At 45.9% G+C, this 18,084-nt stretch overlaps 1 protein-coding gene across 1 annotated transcript; it reads left to right on the top strand.

The window, feature by feature from the left end:
• The first annotated feature begins 16,115 nt into the window (after positions 1-16,115).
• On the top strand, positions 16,116-18,062 carry LOC120860566 (BOLA class I histocompatibility antigen, alpha chain BL3-7-like). Its single transcript, XM_040236373.1, has 3 exons — positions 16,116-16,212; positions 16,521-16,790; positions 16,989-18,062. The coding sequence occupies exons 1-3, from the start codon at positions 16,140-16,142 to the stop codon at positions 17,477-17,479; spliced, it is 834 nt and encodes a 277-aa protein (XP_040092307.1). The 5' UTR covers positions 16,116-16,139; the 3' UTR covers positions 17,480-18,062.
• The last annotated feature ends 22 nt before the right edge of the window (positions 18,063-18,084 follow it).

Raw genomic sequence — 18,084 nt, 5'->3', positions numbered from 1 at the left:
CCCTCCTTCCCCTGTCTGGCCTTTGGGCCCCAGAGGCAATATTCCTCTGCCTCTGTGACCTGGAGGCTACCCTGAGCTCAGTCAGTAAAGAATCCACCTGCCATGTAGGAGGCCCCCTCCAGTGCAAGAGACCACCTGCAGGGCAGGAGCCCCAGGTGTGATCCCTGGAAATGGTAATCCACCCCAGGATTCTTGCCTGGGAAATCCTATGGACAGAGGAGCTTGGCAGGCTACAGACGCCAGGGTTGCAAGAGTCAGACATGACTCAGCAACTAAACCACCACCACCACCAATGATCCCAGGGCCAGGTACCTGATACCTAAAGACCACCTCTAACCCAAAGCCTGCTGAAATTATTCGTACCAGCCAATCCTAATCTGTTTACCCTGGCCTCCCTTGACTGTCCCAAGGAGACTCACTAAAGGTCCTAGCCCTTATCTTCCTTTCATCTTTGCCAAGCTGACAGATTTTTTCTTTCCACTTTTCCTTTCATAGTCTCGTTTTTCCCATTTATTAATACTAAATTATTTGGTATGTGCATTTCTTTTTTTCCAAATTGTTTGCTTATAATTTTATTTTTCACTTGCAATATAAGAATTTTGAAATATTGAATTTAAGGAAGAAGAAAAATCAGCCTCCTGACCCCAGGGAACAGCTAGACCTCAGTGTTATGTGAAGCTAGCCTGGTGCTCACAGCTAGGCCATGTAATTCTCTTTGGAATAAACTATTTTATAAAATACCAATACCAAACAAGGATACACTGAAACCATAATAAAGTGACACAAAATAAGACAAGACTATACATCATTTTGCTTAAGTGCAGAGAACACAGGGTACAGTGCAGCTCACAAAGTACTGAACATCCTGTCCTGGGTCACAGGAGTGATGGCTGCTGCTTTCCCAACTGCTGCTTTCCCCTTGCTCTAGTCTGCCCTCCTTATAGATAAGACTGATTTGGACACCCAGTCCTGTAACTGACCATGCTTCCTGGCAATACTCAATTCAGAATAAACCTTTCTTTTATCCAACCAAAGCCCAAATTCCACAATAACACATTCTTTCTTATACTTTCATTCTAAAATGCCCTATGATTTCCCACGATGTGTGCCCTCCTTTGCTGTATAAGTAGTAAACACGGTGTGCTCAACTAGGTGTGTTCCTGGTGGTCTCTGGCTGAAAAATGTTGACACATGCTAACCTTTTTCTGTCTGATTTTTTATGTGTCTTTGAATTTGATTAAGGACATGTGTTTGCATGGTTGTAAGTTTGTAGTTGCCATAGAAAGGTTACTTTTCTTGGTGGTTGTTTTTTTATCTTTGGGTCGGACTTAGAAAATTCTTCATTCCACAATTGTGAAAATTCTATGTATATTTTCATTTAAGTAGAGACCGTGAGGAGGGTGGTGTCCAAGGGTGAAAGGAAACAAAAAGTTGAAACCGGGGGCAGGTACCACTTTACACACACTATGGGGAGGAATAACAGGTAAAGAATTCTAAGGCGGTGGAATGCTAGGGTTTACATCTTCTGCTTTATATTTCGTAACTATGTAGGACCTACAGGGTATTTTATAATGCGGTATTCAATAAGTACTTTCTTGTGGCTAAGTGAAGACATAAGTGCTTGCTTATGTTTACCAGGTTAGCAAAAATGACATCAAGAGTCTCAGTGTAATATAGACCAAAATTGGCTTCAATGATGGGTGTTTCTGAAAACTGATGAACTTGAAGTTATAGATTATATTTTGGTTAATGTCTGTGCACTCTAGATGTTAAAGAAAATGAAAACATTAGTCGCTCTATCATATCCGACTCTTTGCAACCCTCTGGGCTGTAGCCTGCCAGGCTCTTCTGTCCTTGGAATTCTCCAGTCAAGATTACTGGAGTGAGTAGCCATTCCCTTCTCCAGGGGATCTTCCCAACCTAGAAATGGAACCCAGGTCTCCTGCATTGCAGGCAGATTAAATTGTCTGGACTTCTGTACTTTAAGGTGATGTCTAAGACCCACAAAAATAAATGTATAAAGATAATTTCAGTGTACTTCAATCTATGAGTCATAGAGTATCTCGGCAGAATGAAAACTAAAACACTTAGATATGTTCTGTTAAATATGGTAGCTACTAGGCACGTCTGTGTGTGTGTAAGTCACTCAGGCATGTCCAACTCTTTGTGACCCCATGTACTGTAGCCCACCAGGCTCCTCTGTCTTTGGAATTTTCCAGGCAAAATTACTGAAGTGAGCAGCTATTCCCTTCCCCAGGGGATCTTCCCAACCCAGGGGTGGAGCCCTGGTCTCCTGCGCTGCAGGAGGATTATTTACTGTCTGAACCACCAGGGAAGCCCACTAGCCACATATGGCTATTTACATTTAAATGAAGTTAAATACAAATTCAACTGCTCAGTGACATTAGCCACATTTAAAGTGCTCAGCAGCTCAGTAGCTAGCACCTACCACATGGAAAGTGCAGACCTAGAACTCTGAGTAGCACTATTATTTTTGCTATTATTGGGCTTCAAATAAGGTGCATTAGACCCATTTAAAACCAAAGGGCCAATATTATTTCTCACACAGATCACATTTCTGTCTGGGATATGGATCAATATTAAGCTGGCATGAACAAATTCATTACTTAACTTATATGCGGAGTACATCATGAGAAACACTGGGCTGGAAGAAGCACAAGCTGGAATCAAGATTGTGAGGAGAAATATCAATAATCTCAGATATGCAGATGACACCACGCTTATGGCAGAAAGCAAAGAAGAACTAAACAGCCTCTTGATGAAAGTGAAAGAGGAGAGTGAAAAAGTTGGCTTAAAGCTCAACATTCAGAAAACGAAGATCATGGCATCTGGTCCCATCAGTTCATGGGAAATAGATGGGGAAACAGTGGAAACAGTGTCAGACTTTATTTTGGGGGCTCCAAAATCACTGCAGATGGTGACTGCAGCCATGAAATTAAAAGATGCTTGCTCCTTGGAAGAAAAATTTATGACCAACCTAGACAGCATATTAAAAAGGAGAGACATTACTTTGCCAAGAAAGGTCCATCTAGTCAAGACTATGGTTTTTCCAGTGGTCATCTATGGATGTAAGAGTTGGACTATAAAGAAAGCTGAGCCCCAAAGAATTGATGCTTTTGAACTGTGGTGTTGGAGAAGACTCTTGAGAGTCCCTTGGACTGCAAGGAGATCCAACCAGTCCATCCTAAAGGAGATCAGTCCTGAATATTCATTAGAAGGACTGATTCTGAAGCTGAAACTCCAATACTTTGGCCACCTGATGCGAAGAACTGACTCATTTGAAAAGACTCTGATGCTGGGAAAGATTGAAGGTGGGAAGAGAAGTGGACCACAGAGGATGAGGTGGTTGGATGGCATCACTGACTCGATGGACATGAGTTTGAGTAAACTCTGGGAGTTGGTGATGGACAGGGAGGTCTGATGTACTGCTGCAATCCATGGGGTCGCAAAGAGTTGGACACGACTGAGTGATTGAACTGAATGGAAATTAACAAATTCAAAATGGGTCATGAATGATTTTTTCTCTCTTGTCTTCAGGCACAAACTGTTCCCATTCCAAAGGGGAAACCCCTGTCATCCAACTCCCTGTCTATATGGAGACACTCTGGCATCAAATTTCTAGGGGTAAGTTCTCTTTTAGAAGAGCCGGGAGGCAGAGCCCTAAGTAAAGGTTTGGGAGGCAGGGAGTCCAGTTCCGGAAGAGGTATTCTCAGAAGTGAAGAGGAGGCAAAGAGGTGGGTGGCAGCTTGTGGTGGCGGTTTACCATGGACTGTAGCCTTCCAGGTTCCTGTGTCCATGGGATTCTCCAGGCAAGAATACTGAAGTGGGTTGCCATTTCCTTCTCCAGGGGATCTCCCTGATGAAGGAATCGAACCTGGGTCTCCTGCGTGGCAGGCAGATTCTTTACCGACTGAGCTACAAGGGAAGCCACCAGCTTGTAGTCTCCCTGCTTTACTCAGAACAGAAATTCTCAAAGTCTGGTCTATGGAATCTTTGAAGTCTCTGAGATCCAATTATGGGTCAAAACTACTTTCATAACATTACCAAAAATTTATTCACCTTTTTTTTAGTTTATTTACTTTTATTCTGGCTGTACAGGGTCTGCATTGAGGCATTGGGGCTTTCTCTAGGTGCAGAGCCTGGGCTCTAGAGTGCATGGGCTCATTAGTTGCCCTGTGGCACATGGGATCCTAGTTCCCCAACAGAGACTGAACTCACGTCCCCTATCATTGGAAGGCAGATTAGGAACCACTGCTCTACCAGGGAAGCCCCTACCTTTTTCACTGTGCTGACATTTGCTCTGAGGTAAAACTTAGCAGGTTATTTCACCAAACAGCAACAGCAGTTATTGTATTCTTCACCACCATTCAGTTGCAGAATAGAAAAGCAAGTTTCACTGAAAAATATCCAGGTTGTAGTATTAAAAATTATTAAGTTGCTACAGTCACCAATCTTAAGTCCACATTTTAGAATATTTGATAGGATGAAATGGGAAGTACACATAAAGTCCTTCTGCTATATTCTAAAGTACCATGTCCCAAGGAAAATCATTATTCTGAGTTGACTTAGCTTCTTTTTTATGGAATGCCATTTTCACTTTGAGAATGAAGAACAGGAAAACTATGATTGTTTACATTTAGTTATTTTGGCATAATGAACGGGAGCTTCTCCCTTCCAGAATATCAACTGACACTGTTTTTTGCCAATGATAAAATGCAAGCTCTCATGAGAAAATTAATCTTGACAGCTTCCCAGTACCGAAAAACTTTTCTAGTGTCAACTGTGGTGATATTAACAAATGTGATTGTTTGATAATCTTAAATGTTAACACTTTAAAATATATACAACTTGGTGAAACAATACACCACTTTAAAAAATCACACATTAGTACAATATTCACTCAATGTTCAGGACAGACCTTATATTCGTATACAACAGATTTGGAAATACTCAGTGACAGTTACAGGTTATCACTGAAAATAAGACGCTACCTTTAAGCAGCTACCACTTGTTTAGTGTTGTATCAAAGTGGAAACCACAATTATCTGAAAACGTTATTCAAGATACTTCCATTACCTATTTGTGTGAGGCTAGATTTTTTAATATACTCAATCAAAAAGATTAAAAACAGAAGCAGATATGCAAAGTCTTCAGTCTTTTAGTGAGACATATAAGACAAGAATGTAAACTTCTGAAAGAATGTAAAATCTAGAAAAGATCACTTCTTACTATACTGTTTTATTTTGAAAATAGTGATTTTTTCATAAAAATGTCTTTTCATGTAATGGGTTATTAATATAATAGTTGAATCAATAGATTTCTGGTTATATTTCTAACATGGTAAATGTTCACAGATGTAACCCACATAAATGGTATTGTCTTTGAGGTCCCAGGTCCTAGGCCCATAAACAGATTCTGAGACTGCAAGTTTTGTAAACTGCTGACTTATCCAGCCCCTGGGCCAGGACCCAGGGAGACAGTGTAACAGGGTCCTCCAGGCAGGAGTAGCAGGGTCAGGGCAAAGTCGCAGGTCCCCGAGCAAGACGATCGGGATCCTAGGCCAGAAGGTGATGTCTGGGGGATGGGGAGGCAAGTGTCGAGTAGGGGGAGGGGTTCCCCACCTCTCTGGAGTTTCACTTTCTCTTCTCTCAAACTGTCGGGTCTTTCCGCCTGGATACTCGTGACGAGTTCTCAGTTCTCACTCCCATTGCGTATCAGGTTTCTAGAAGCCAATCAGAGCCCGTTCTTGGTTTTAGGGTCTCTGCCAACCTGCCTGCACTGATTGTCGCCTCGGTCTCCGATGGTAGGGACTTTAGGAGCCTAAGCATACCTCTGCTTTAAGAGTCCCTGCCTCTGACCAAAATCTGGAGGAGGAGTGCTCTGCAGCGGGGAGGAGCAGGGGACTGCCCGCGGAGGCGCAGGACCCCCAAGAAAGGGGGATTTTCCCCACCCCACCCTCCCCCGCCGACAGACCCCACACATACCTCGGCTAAGAGGAGCCTGCAGTGCTTTTGTTCAGTTGGTTTGTTTTTTTTTTTTCGGGTTTTGTTCCACAGTTGGCTGATTGTGCTCACCTGGAGGCCTGGCTCAGCTGGGGCCTGTGGGGGCCTGGGCAGCCTCCTTCTCTGGGACCCCTGACCGCAAACCCTGGGTCATCTTTGGAGCCAAAAGTTAGATTTCAAAGTGGAGGGATCAGGCCAGAGGGATTCAGACATCAGGTCTCTGTCTATTAGGTCCACGAAGGGGATGAAGAGGCAGGAGGCTGGGGTCCTGTGCTCTTAGGACTCAGGGCAGGAGAGTACTCTTCCAGGCTTCAAAGGGTGGGAGGTGTGTGATGCCTGGAGAGGAGAGGTACCCTCCTTGGTGTCCTTGAGTGTAGGTCTAGGGAGGCAGAAGGTCATTTTCCTGCCTCTGGAAAATGTTAGGGGCACCCCTGGCCCCCACTCATGCCTGATCTCCTTGTCACCCTTGTGGCCTCCAGGCTCCCCTCCAGGTCCTGTCCTTTGGTCTCCAGGAACCATCTTCATGGCCACCAGCTGGGCAGGTCTTTTTCCCAATCTGTTGGGCCAGTCTTTCTGACACAGTGGTCCCTGCCGTTTTAGCAAATATGTGGAAAATGTCCCAGTAGCCCCTGTGAGTTGAGGATGGGCTCTCCCGTCCTTGAGTCTCCCGGCCCCACACCCTACCCCAGCATCGTGTATGGGGGTGTGTGGAGTGGGGACTGAGGTGGGGGTATTTCTCTGGAAGAAAGGAATTCTTTTAATCCCCTGCGCTCTCTCCTTTTCTCTTTTCCCTTCTTCCACCTGTACCTGAGTCACACCATACCTGTATGGATGTGAGAACTGGAGTATAAAGAAAGCTAAGAGCTGAAGAACTGATGTTTTTGAACTGTGGTATTGGAGAAGACTCTGGAGAGTCCCTTGGACTGCAAGGAGATCCAACCAGCCAATCCTAAAGGAAATCAGTCCTGAATATTCATTGGAAGGACTGATGCTAAAGCTGAAATTTCAATACTTTGGCCACCTGATGCAAAGAGCTGACTCATTTGAAAAGACCCTGATGCCGGGGAAGATTGTAGGCAGGAGAAGGGGACAACAGAGGATGAGATGGTTGGATGGACGTGAGTTTGAGTAAACTCCGTGAGTTGGTGATGGACAGGGAGGCCTGGCTTGCTGCAGTCCATGGGGTTGCAAAGAGTAGGACATGACTGAATGACTGAACGGCATTGAACTGAACTGATACATGTAATTTCAGTAAAACACCGAAAACATAAGTACAGTTTACCACCAAAATACAGAGCTGACACCTGTGTGTTTATCATCTGGGTGAAAAACAGAGCCTCTACCAGTACCCAGGCCGGAAGCCCCTGTGCCTCTTCCCACACAGACCCCACCTCCCTGTGCTCATCTCCACTCAGTGACCCTCCCCCACCTCTCCTCTAGGGTTCCTCTCCCCGACACCCGTGGCCTCCATCCCATAATGTCAGTGTTTCCTGCCTCTCCGTACTTCTCCAGGAGCCTCCCCACCTTTACAGGCACTTTGGGATCTCCTCTCCCTCCTCTTCCTCCCCTCTTCTACCGCAGCCTAGGAATGGAGTTCTGAGAATTGATTCCCCGGAGGGAGTCTATAAGTGTGGCAGTACCCAGAAGAAGTGACAGTACTTGGGCTTCAAGGTCCCATCCCTTGATAATGAGGACACCTTGTGTGTTAGTGGGCTCCACCCTGGACCTGGCATTACAGCTTTGATACCTGATCCTCTCTGAGGCCGAAGTCCTTGGTTATTTAATGGGGAGAGAAATGTCCATGTCAGCGTGTATTTTGGGTGACAATTCCAACTTTGATTTTGACACTGGATGGACACCAGCTTGTGTGCACAGCACTCACCCACTGCTGGGAGCCTAAGGAGAGCCTGGGCAGGTCTCTGGTAAGGAGGTCAAAGGGGAGCTCAGGTGTCCAGTCATCAGCCCTGTGGCCACACTGGGGCACAACCACTCTTTCGTCTCCAGTTCTGCACAGGGAAGGCAGAGGATGCCTTGTGTCTGAATCAGACAGAGATGGCTGTCCTGGCCCAGGGAAGGGGGTGAAAGTGCTTTCTGAGCAGCTCTGGGGTCAGGCTCGAGGGTACAGCAAGGATTAGAGGAGAGGAGACCCTAGAGCCCTGCCCTGTATCTCGGGTTTCCACCTTTTCTCTGAATGTCTCCTCTCTGAAGCTCCTTGATGAAAACATCCTGGAAAGTTGATAATTGCTTCTTCCACTTTGTTTCTAGTTGATATTAAAATGTTTTCATTTTAGTATAGTTTGACATTTACCAAAAAGTAGCAAAGTTAGTGGCAATGGCAGCCCACTCCAGTACTCTGCCTGGAAAATCCCATGGACGGAGGAGCCTGGAAGGCTGCAGTCCATGGGGTCGCTGAGGGTCGGACATGACTGAGCGCCTTCACTTTCACTTTTCACTTTCATGCATTGGAGAAGGAAATGGCAACCCACTCCAGTACTCTTGCCTGGAGAATCCCAGGGACGGGGGAGCCTGGTGGGCTGCCGTCTATGGGGTCGCACAGAGTTGGACACGACTGAAGTGACTTAGCAGCAGCAGCAGCGACGGCAAAGTTAGTAGAGTTACTATATAACCCACACTCTGTGAGGACATTTTATACCACCATTATACATTCCTCACAGCTGATGACGACCAATATTGATACAGTGTTACTAAAATCCAGAATTTATGTGGACTTCATTAGTTTTCCTTTAACCTGATCCAGGATCCCATGAAAGACACATATTAAGTCTGGGAATCATGTCTCCTTCAGGCTTCTCTGGCTGTGACAGTCACACAGACTTCTCTTGTTCTTGATGACTTTGATGTTTTGGGGAGTACTGCTCAGAAACATAGTAGAACACCTTTCAATTTAACTGGGGCCAAGGGTTTTGGGGAAGAGGACCACAGAGATGAGTGACAGTCTCCAGTCATCACGGGGATGCACTGTCCACTTGAATATCACTAATAAGTTAATTCATTACCTGTCTGAGGTACATTTCCTAGGTTTCTTTGTGAACTTCTATTTTTACCTCCCCACTTTTCACCCTGTGATCTTTATTCTAAAGTCACTGTGTGCAGCCCACACTTAAGGGATGCTCTGATATACACATTGGTGTGCAGAGGTTTGTGCAAATGTAAGTTTTCAAATGAGTTGGAGAAATACTAGATTGATCAGTGGACAGCATGGGGAGTTTCTGTGTAGCTTCGTTAGAAACTGCTGACTCTCATTTCCGGTGGCTGCGCCACTTCCTATTACTGCCCCAGTGAGTGCGGGTTTCTGCTGCTCCGCGTCCTTCTGCTGCTCCAGCCTCGGCATCACCAGTTCTTGGACTGTAGATGTGCCATCAGGTGTGATGCACATTGCTGTCTTTGCAATTTACACTTCCTAACAACATAAGATGTTTAGCATCTGTTCATATACATTTCCATTGTTATATCTTCTAGAAGAGATGACTGTTCAGACTTTATTTTTAAATTGTTATTTTCATTTTGTTGAGTTGAAGAATTCTATATATATGCTTTTGAACTGTGGTGTTGGAGAAGACTCTTGAGAGTCCCTTGGACTGCAAGGAGATCCAACCAGTCCATTCTGAAGGAGATCAGCCCTGGGTGTTCTTTGAAAGGAATGATGCTAAAGCTGAAACTCCAGTACTTTGGCCACCTCATGCGAAGGGTTGACTCATTGGAAAAGACTCTGATGCTGGGAGGGATTGGGGGCAGGAGGAAAAGGGGATGACAGAGGATGAGATGGCTGGATGGGATCACCAACTCGATGGACGTGAGTTTGAGTGAACTCCAGGAGTTGGTGATGGACAGGGAGGCCTGGCGTGCTGCAATTCATGGGGTCACAAAGAGTCGGACACGACTGATCGACTGACCTGAGCTGAACTGATATATATTCTAAAACAAAGTCCTTTATCAGATTTCCCTGATGGGCTTCCCTGGTAGCTCAGACAGTAAAGAATCTGTCTACAATGCAGGAGACCCAGGTTCGATCCCTGGGTTGGAAAGATCCCCTGGAGAAGGAAATGGCAACCTACTCCCGCACTCTTGCCTGGAAAATCCCATGGACGGAAGAGCCTGGTAGGCTACAGTCCACAGGGTCACAAAGAGTCGGACATGACTGAGTGATTTCACTTTCTTTCTTTCACTTTATCAGATATGTGAATTTATAATAATTTCTCCCAGGCTGTGGCCTGAGCTCTTCTAGTGATATAACAGTATTCATTAATGAACAGTATACTTTTCTGGAAAGAAAAATGAGAAATTTCTAACTGCACTTGCTTCTGAGTAGAGCACTTGACTGAATGGGGAATGACGGGAAGAGCATGAATTCTTTATTTTTGTATATGCTTGAATATCTTTTCAATTTCTTGTGTGCTGGTAAATAACGCTTTAAAAAATTACATGAAAATCCCTTACATTTGTAAACACTTGACAGATCACCCTCAGCTCATACACTAGGATGTACATTCTGGTCCTCTAGCTGGGCTGGAGCTCACCACGCGTCTGTGTTGTTCTCCTGTTGGACATAAGTCATCCCACAGAAGATCAGCATCAGACAAGGACATCTGAGTGCATGACACAGAGAGACAAAACAAGAACACGATAGCATTCCGTACAAGCACAGACCATCCAGGCAGCACAGTGCCCCTCACCGTGGACCAAACCTCTCTCTGTGCTGATCCAGAGACCACTGCTTCCTGCCAGTCACAGCTGTATCCTCGCTCTAGTCTGCCCTCCCTATAGCAGAGGCTCACTGAGATGACCAGTCCTGCAATTGCCCCCAGTTCCTGACAACACCCAATCTACAGTGAGCCAGTCTTGCATAGGCACTTCTCAAAATCAAAGCCCACATCCTGTATATCAATAGTTCTCGATGTTTTGGCACCAGGAACTGATTTCATGGAAGACAATTTTTCCATGGACCAGGGCTGGGAGGAATGGTTTCAGGATGATTCAAGCTCAGTATTTTTATTGTACACTTTATTTCTAATCTAATGTTGGCACTGATCTGACAGGAGGTACCGGGCCAAGCTCAGAGTTTGGGGACTCCTGGCTGCATATGTTCTAACACGTTATAAGGACACTATGGTCCCTCCTGCTGTGTAATCTTCCTCTCTGTATCCAGTATAAATCCAACTTGATTGCCCACAGATTTGCTTCTGATGATCTTTGGCTGAAGAACATTGAGACATGTTACCTGTTTGCCAAAAATTTTTATTTGTCTCCATTGGAATATTGGCATATGTTTGTATCCTGGGAGTGTCCAATTGACATAGGAAAGATTTATCTGTTTTGATGCTTTTAATCTTCGGGTCATAAAACTCTTCATTCCACAAGTGTAAAAAATTCATATATATTTTTGTTTAGGAGAGAGGAGTCCAAGGGTGAAGGGAAACAGAACTGACTGAATTTGGGAAGAAAGTATAGCAGGAGCAGTAAGTAAAAAGTAATAAGGTGCTGGATTCTAATGTTGCATCTTCTGCTTCACAACTTTACAAGTATGTACAAGTCCTACAAAGTACTGATATATGTTGTGTTCAATAAACACTTTCTCCTGGGCTAAATGAAGATTTCTGTGTGTCCTTATGTTTACCAAGTTAAGGAAAACACCACGAGCTCAAGGATTAAATCTAGCAGTTTTGAGCACTTGAGGGGTTATGACCTCAAGGTGATAAACCATGGTTTGGCTAATGTCTGAACACTCTATCTGTTAAAATACACATTAAAGAAACTTTCAGAGCATGCTGTATTTTAAAGCTATATCTAAGACCTGCACAGACAAATCCATGACTTCAGTATTAAGATTATTTTAATGTGCATCAACCTATGAGTCACACAGAATCTTTTAAGGGAAAGAGGACATTAATTAACAACATTCTAGATATGCATTGACCAGTATGCTAGCTGCTGCTGCTGCTGCTGCTGCTGCTGCTGCTGCTAAGTTGCTTCGGTCGTTTTTGACTCTGTGCGACCCCATACACGGCAGCCCACTAGGCTCCTCTGTCCCTGGGATTCTCCAGGCAAGAGTACTGGAGTGGGGTGCCATTGCCTTCTCAGGTATGCTAGCTAGTAGCCACATATTGCTATTTACATAAGTGCTCAGCACAACAGTCACTTAAAGGTGTTAAATAGCCTCATGTAGCTACTGGCTACTTAACTGGACAGCACAGACAGAAAATTCTTTCACCACAGGATGTTCTGTTGGAATAGACTGCTCTTCATGATTTGTTGGCCTCAATTCAGGTGCATTAGACCACATGAGATGAAAGGGCCAATAATATTTTACTTAAATACTATCAGATTTCTGTCTTGGATATGAATACATATTAAGCTGCTGCTGCTGCTGCTAAGTCGCTTCAGTCATGTCCGACTCTGTGCAACCCGATAGACGACAGCCCACCAGGCTCCCCCGTCCCTGGGATTCTCCAGGCAAGAACACTGGAGTGGACTGCCATTTCCTTCTCCAGTGCCTGAAAGTGAAAAGTGAAAGTGAAATTGCTCAGTCATGTCCAACTCTTCGTGACCCCATGGACTGCAGCCTACCAGGCTCCTCTGTCCATGGGATTTTCCGGGCAAGAGTACTGGAGTGGGTTGCCATTGCTTTCTCTGACATATTAAGCTGGTTTGTAACAAACTAGGTTATAAGTGGGTCTAGTGCCTTCAGGTACAAATTGTTCCCAGTTCCAAAGGGAAAACACCTGTCCCTCGACCTCCCTTCCCAGACTGAGGACACTCTCTGGCATCACCTTCTAGGCGGTGAGTTTTCTCCTAGAGGAACCCAGGGGCAGGGCCCTCAGTTAAGTTTGGGGAGGCAGAGAGTCCAGCTCAGGAAAAAACATTTTCCAAAATGAAGAGGAGGCAAAGGCAGGGATCAGATGGGAGATGCCCTGGTTTATTCAGAGCAGCAGTTCTCAGAGTGTGGTCTGTGGAACCCTTGAGGTCACTGAGACCCTTTCATGAGATCCCTGAGGTGAAAGCTATTTTCTTAGCATCACTCAGATATTATTTGACTTCTCATATGTTGACATTTGCTTTGATGTATAACTTAGCAGTAATGGAGACTACAGAGAAGGCAAGGGCACCCCACTCCAGTACTCTCACCTGGAAAATCCCATGGACGGAGGAGCCTGGTATGCTGCAGTTCATGGGGTCGCTAAGGGTCGGACATGACTGAGCAACTTCACTTTTACTTTTCACTTTCACTTTTCACTTTCATGCATTGGAGAAGGAAATGGCAGTCCACTCCAGTGTTCTTGCCTGGAGAATCCCAGGGACAGCAGAGTCTGGTGGGCTGCCATCTATGGGGTCGCACAGAGTTGGACGTGACTGAAGCAACTTAGCAGCACCAGCAGCAATGGAGACTATGGTAGCAAACTGCACTAGTAATTATTTTCACCAAAACTTTCTTGCAGAAAAAAAGAAAACTAATAATCAGGTTTGCTTTAAAACATCCAGAATGACACATTAAAAATTCTTATCTGTCCTTAATAAACCAAAATGGAAAGCATGTGGAAAAGAACATACATATAGATATGCATAAGTGAATTACTTTGCTCTACAGCAGAAATCCACATTATAAATCAAATATCCTTCAATAAAAGATATTTTAAAATTAAAATAAATAAAATTGCTTAAGTTTCCTAATCAGCATTCTTAAATACACATTTAAAAAATATCTTCTGTGATGACATGGAAAGTACACATTGAGCACTTCTACTGCATTTCAAAGTCCTATGGCTCAAGGAAAAACTCTGTGTGCGCTGAACTACCCTCTTTTTCATGGAACACGACTGTTACTTGAAAGAATGAATGATGAAGAAAGATCTGTGTAATTTAGTGAAACAATGTAGTACTTTGTAAAAATCTTGTATTAGTACAAGAGATGTTCAATGAGCAAAATAGGTGTATGAATTTTAATGTAACCGAAGAGAAAATAGTCAATGATATTGTTTCAGGTCCACTGTGGAAAAAACCTTTGAGAAACTACAATTTGTATAGTTTAACTTTTGTATCCAAGATGAACATCCACAATTGTCTGAAAATATTATTAAAAAATACTACTGCTACCTATGTGTGGGCTTTTTCACTTTCACAGACTATCATCAAAATAACAGATTCAATGCAGATGCAAACCTGAAAATCCAGTGGTCTTCTAGTGAAAGAGACAAGAAAGATACTTGGAAAAAATGTAAAAGGCTCTATGCATCTCACTACCCTGCTTTTTTAGGAAATAGTTATTCATATTAAATGCATGGGTTTTAATATTTTTCTAAATAAATAAACAAAAATGTTTAGTGTATTATTCATAGTATGGAAAATATGCATAGAAGTGGTCACATAATACTATCCTTGGGGTCCTCACTAATTTGTAATACTTTGTAGATATTTTAATCAAAATCGGAAACAGCCCCATAGCTAGGACTCTGGAAGACGGTGGGACAAACAGTTCTCGGTGCAGCAGGGGAGTTCAGTTCAATCACTCAATAGTGTCTTTTGTGACCCTATGGACTGCAGCACAACAGGCCTCCCAGTCCATCACTATCTCCTGGACTTTGCTCAGACTCATGTCCATCAAGGCAGTGATGTCACCCAACCATCTTAACCTCTGACATCCCCTTCTCCTTCTGCCTTCAATCTTACCCAGCATCAGGGTCTTCTCCAATGAGTCAGTTCGTCCCATCAGGTGTCCAAAGTATTAGAGCTTCAGCATCAGTCCTTCCAATGAATATTCAGGGCTGATTTCCTTTCAGATGTCCTGGTTGGATCTCCTTGTAGTCCAAGGGACTTTCAAGAGTCTTCTCCAACACCACACTTCAATTCTTCAGCACCCAGCTTTCTTTATAGTCCAACTCTCACATCCATACATGACTACTGGAAAAACCATAGCCTGTTGTCAAAATAATGTCTCCGTTTTTTAATATGCTGTCCAGGTTGGTCATAGCTTTCCTTCCAAGGAGCAAGCGTCTTTTACTTTCATGGCTTCAGTCACCATGTGCAGTGATTTTGGAGCCTCAAAAAATAAAGTCTCCCACTGTTTCCATTGTTTCCCCATTTATTTGCCATGAAGATATGGGACCAGATGCCATGATCTTAGTTTTCTGAATGTTGAGTTTTAAGCCAACTTTTTCACTCTTCTCTTTCAATTTCATCAAGAGGCTCTTTACTTTCTCTTTGCTTTCTGCCATAAGGGTGGTTGTCATCTGCATATCTGAGGTTATTGATATTTCTCCTCACAATCTTGACTCCAGCTTGTGTTTCATACAGCCCAGCATTTCGCATGATGTACTCTGCATGTAAGTTAAATAAACCGGGTAACAATATACAGCCTTGACATACTCTTTTCCCAATTTGGAACCAGTCTGTTGTTCCATGTCCGGTTATAACTGTAGCTTCTTGACCTGCATGCAGATTTCTCAAGAGGCAGGTCAGGTGGTCTGGAATTCCCAAGTCTTGAAGAATTTTCCACAGTTTGTTGTGATTTACAAAGTCAAAGGCTTTGGCACTCAATAAAGCAGAAGTATATGGTTTCTGTCTGGCTTTTTCCATGATCCAGGTGATGTTGGCACTTTGATCTCTGGTTTCTCTGGCTTTTCTAAATCCAGCTTGAACGTCTGAAAGTTCACAGTTCAGATTCTGTTGAAACCTGGTTTGGAGAATTTTGAGTATTACTTTGCTAACATGTGAGATGAGTGCAATTATTCGGTAGGTTGAACATTCTACCTAGCAGGAGGGGAGGGATTAGGGCCAAGTCTAAGGTCCCTGGAGGGCGAGCCGCTCAGGATCTCAGGGTCAAGGGCGGTGTTTGGGGCTGGGACGCTCCATGTTGGGGATTCCCCGTCTTCCTGGAGTTTCACTTTCTCTCTCACAACCTGTGTTTAGCCCTGCTGCCTAGACACTGGTGATGCGGCCCCTGTTCTCGCTGCCACTGGGTGGTGCCCGGTTTCTAGAAAAACCAATCAGCGTCTCCTCGGTTCCCGGCAATAAAGTCTCCACTGACCGCCCCCGCCCCGCCCCACCCCCCACCCCCCAACCCCGACCCCCCATCCCCCGCACTCCGCTTCCCAGACCCAGAGGATGCGAGTCATGGGGTGGCGAATCCTCCTCCTGCTCGTCTCGGGGATCCTGGTCCTGACCGAGCCCCGGGCGGGTGAGTGCAGGGTGGGGAGGGAACGACCTCTGGGGGGTGGGGCGAGGGGACCGCCCGGGAGTCTAGGGAGCAGGAGCCCAACGAACGAGCAACCCCGACGCCCCTGCCCAGACCCGCCCAGGGCCCCGTCCTGTCCCTGCCTTGCATCCCGACCCCTCCTTTCTTCCCTCTCCGAAGTTCGGGCCGGTTTTCGACCTCTTCCATCTCCCTGGCCCTACGCCCCCTCCTCCTTCCCGGGTCCATCCCCTCGGACCCGGGACCCGCGCCGGGAGGAGGTCGGGCCGGGTCTCACCCCTCCCCGCCCCCAGGCTTCCACTCCATGAGGTATTTCTACACCGGCGTGTCCCGGCCCGGCTTCGGGGAGCCCCGCTTTATCATCGTCGGCTACGTGGACGACACGCAGTTCCTGCGGTTCGACAGCGACGCCCCGGATCCGAGGATAGAGCCGCGGGCGCGGTGGGTGGAGCAGGAGGGGCCGGACTATTGGGATCGGAACACGCGGAGAGCCAAGGACGCCGCACAGACTTTCCGAGTGGACCTGAACACCCTGCGCGGCTACTACAACCAGAGCCAGGACGGTGAGCGACGCGGGCCCGGGTCCGGGTCACGGCCCGCATCCCCAGGGACCGGCGGGGTCGCCCGAGTCTGCGGGTCCGAGGGTCACCCCGACACTGCGGGACCCGCCCGACCCCCGGCCCGGGAGGAGCTCTCGGGGACTTGACCCGGTTTCATTTTCACTTTGGGTTTAATCACCGCGGGTGGTCGGGGCGGGTCAGGGTCTCACACCCTCCAGGTGATGTACGGCTGCGACGTGGGGCCTGACCGGCGCCTCCTCCGCGGGTACAGGCAGGACGCCTACGACGGCAGAGATTATATCGCCCTGAACGAGGACCTGCGCTCCTGGACCGCGGCGGACACGGCGGCTCAGATCACCAAGCGCAAGTGGGAGAAGGAAGGTTATGCGAAGAGATTCAGAAACTACCTGGAGGGCCGGTGCGTGGAGTCGCTCCGCAGATACCTGGAGATCGGGAAGGACACGCTGCTGCGCGCAGGTACGAGGGGCGCGGGGCGCGGGGCCGCCCTGATCTCCCCTCGGGCTGGAGCTGGCTTCCCACGAGGAGAAGAAAGTGGGGTCTCTGTGGGAACAGCGCCCCGGGTTCTTGTCAGGAGGCGGAGGAAATCCGCCCGGGGTTTTCAGATTCTGTACAAGACAGTCACTAGTGGCCCCACTTGTCTGAAGGACAATCAAGGAATCCAGTGGCTTTGAGGAAGACGCAGGAAACAAACCATCCCTGGAATAGCTGGTCAGCGGTGCCCTTTGACCCTGGCCACCAGCTTGTGATCCATGACTTTCTCAAGGCCTGTTCTCACCCTGAGAACTCCCTGACTCCAGCTTTTCTGAGTCATTCAGCCTCCACCAGAGTCAGGACCTTTAGTCTGTATTCTCCCCCTCACATTTTAAGAGCGCCTATCCTAGTCTCTCATTCTAGAAATTTCCAAGGACTAATGATCATCCCTGATCTCTGATTTGAGGCTGTTATCTAGCTCTTGTGCTGCTTTTTTCAAAAATATGGTCTTGAATGTTCCATAGCTCAGAGGGTAAAAAATGTTCATAATAAGTCTGGGGATCTGATGTACAGAGCCTGGTGACTATAGTTAATAATAATTCTGTATTGTATACTTTAAAATTGATCTTAATCATTCTCATCATCCCTGTCAAACAGACACACACATAAGGCAAGTTGATGAATAAATTAATTACCTTCACAGTGTACATATATATCAAAGCAACATGTAGTACACTCTAAATGTGTACAATTTTTGTTAAGTATACCTCAGTAAAGCAGGGGATAAAATCACTGTTCTGTCCTT

This window comes from Oryx dammah, unplaced genomic scaffold (genome assembly GCF_014754425.2).
Source record: "Oryx dammah isolate SB20612 unplaced genomic scaffold, SCBI_Odam_1.1 HiC_scaffold_11096, whole genome shotgun sequence".
Classification (NCBI taxonomy): domain Eukaryota; kingdom Metazoa; phylum Chordata; class Mammalia; order Artiodactyla; family Bovidae; genus Oryx; species Oryx dammah.
This window is presented reverse-complemented; position numbering and strand designations above follow the sequence as displayed.

Excerpts from the sequence above, each read along its gene's own strand:
- LOC120860566 (XM_040236373.1), top strand. The coding sequence starts at position 16,140 with ATGCGAGTCATGGGGTGGCGAATCCTCCTCCTGCTCGTCTCGGGGATC. Across the intron at positions 16,213-16,520 it reads CCTGACCGAGCCCCGGGCGG|GCTTCCACTCCATGAGGTAT; the intron begins GTGAGTGCAGGG and ends CCCCGCCCCCAG. Across the intron at positions 16,791-16,988 it reads CTACAACCAGAGCCAGGACG|GGTCTCACACCCTCCAGGTG; the intron begins GTGAGCGACGCG and ends GGGGCGGGTCAG.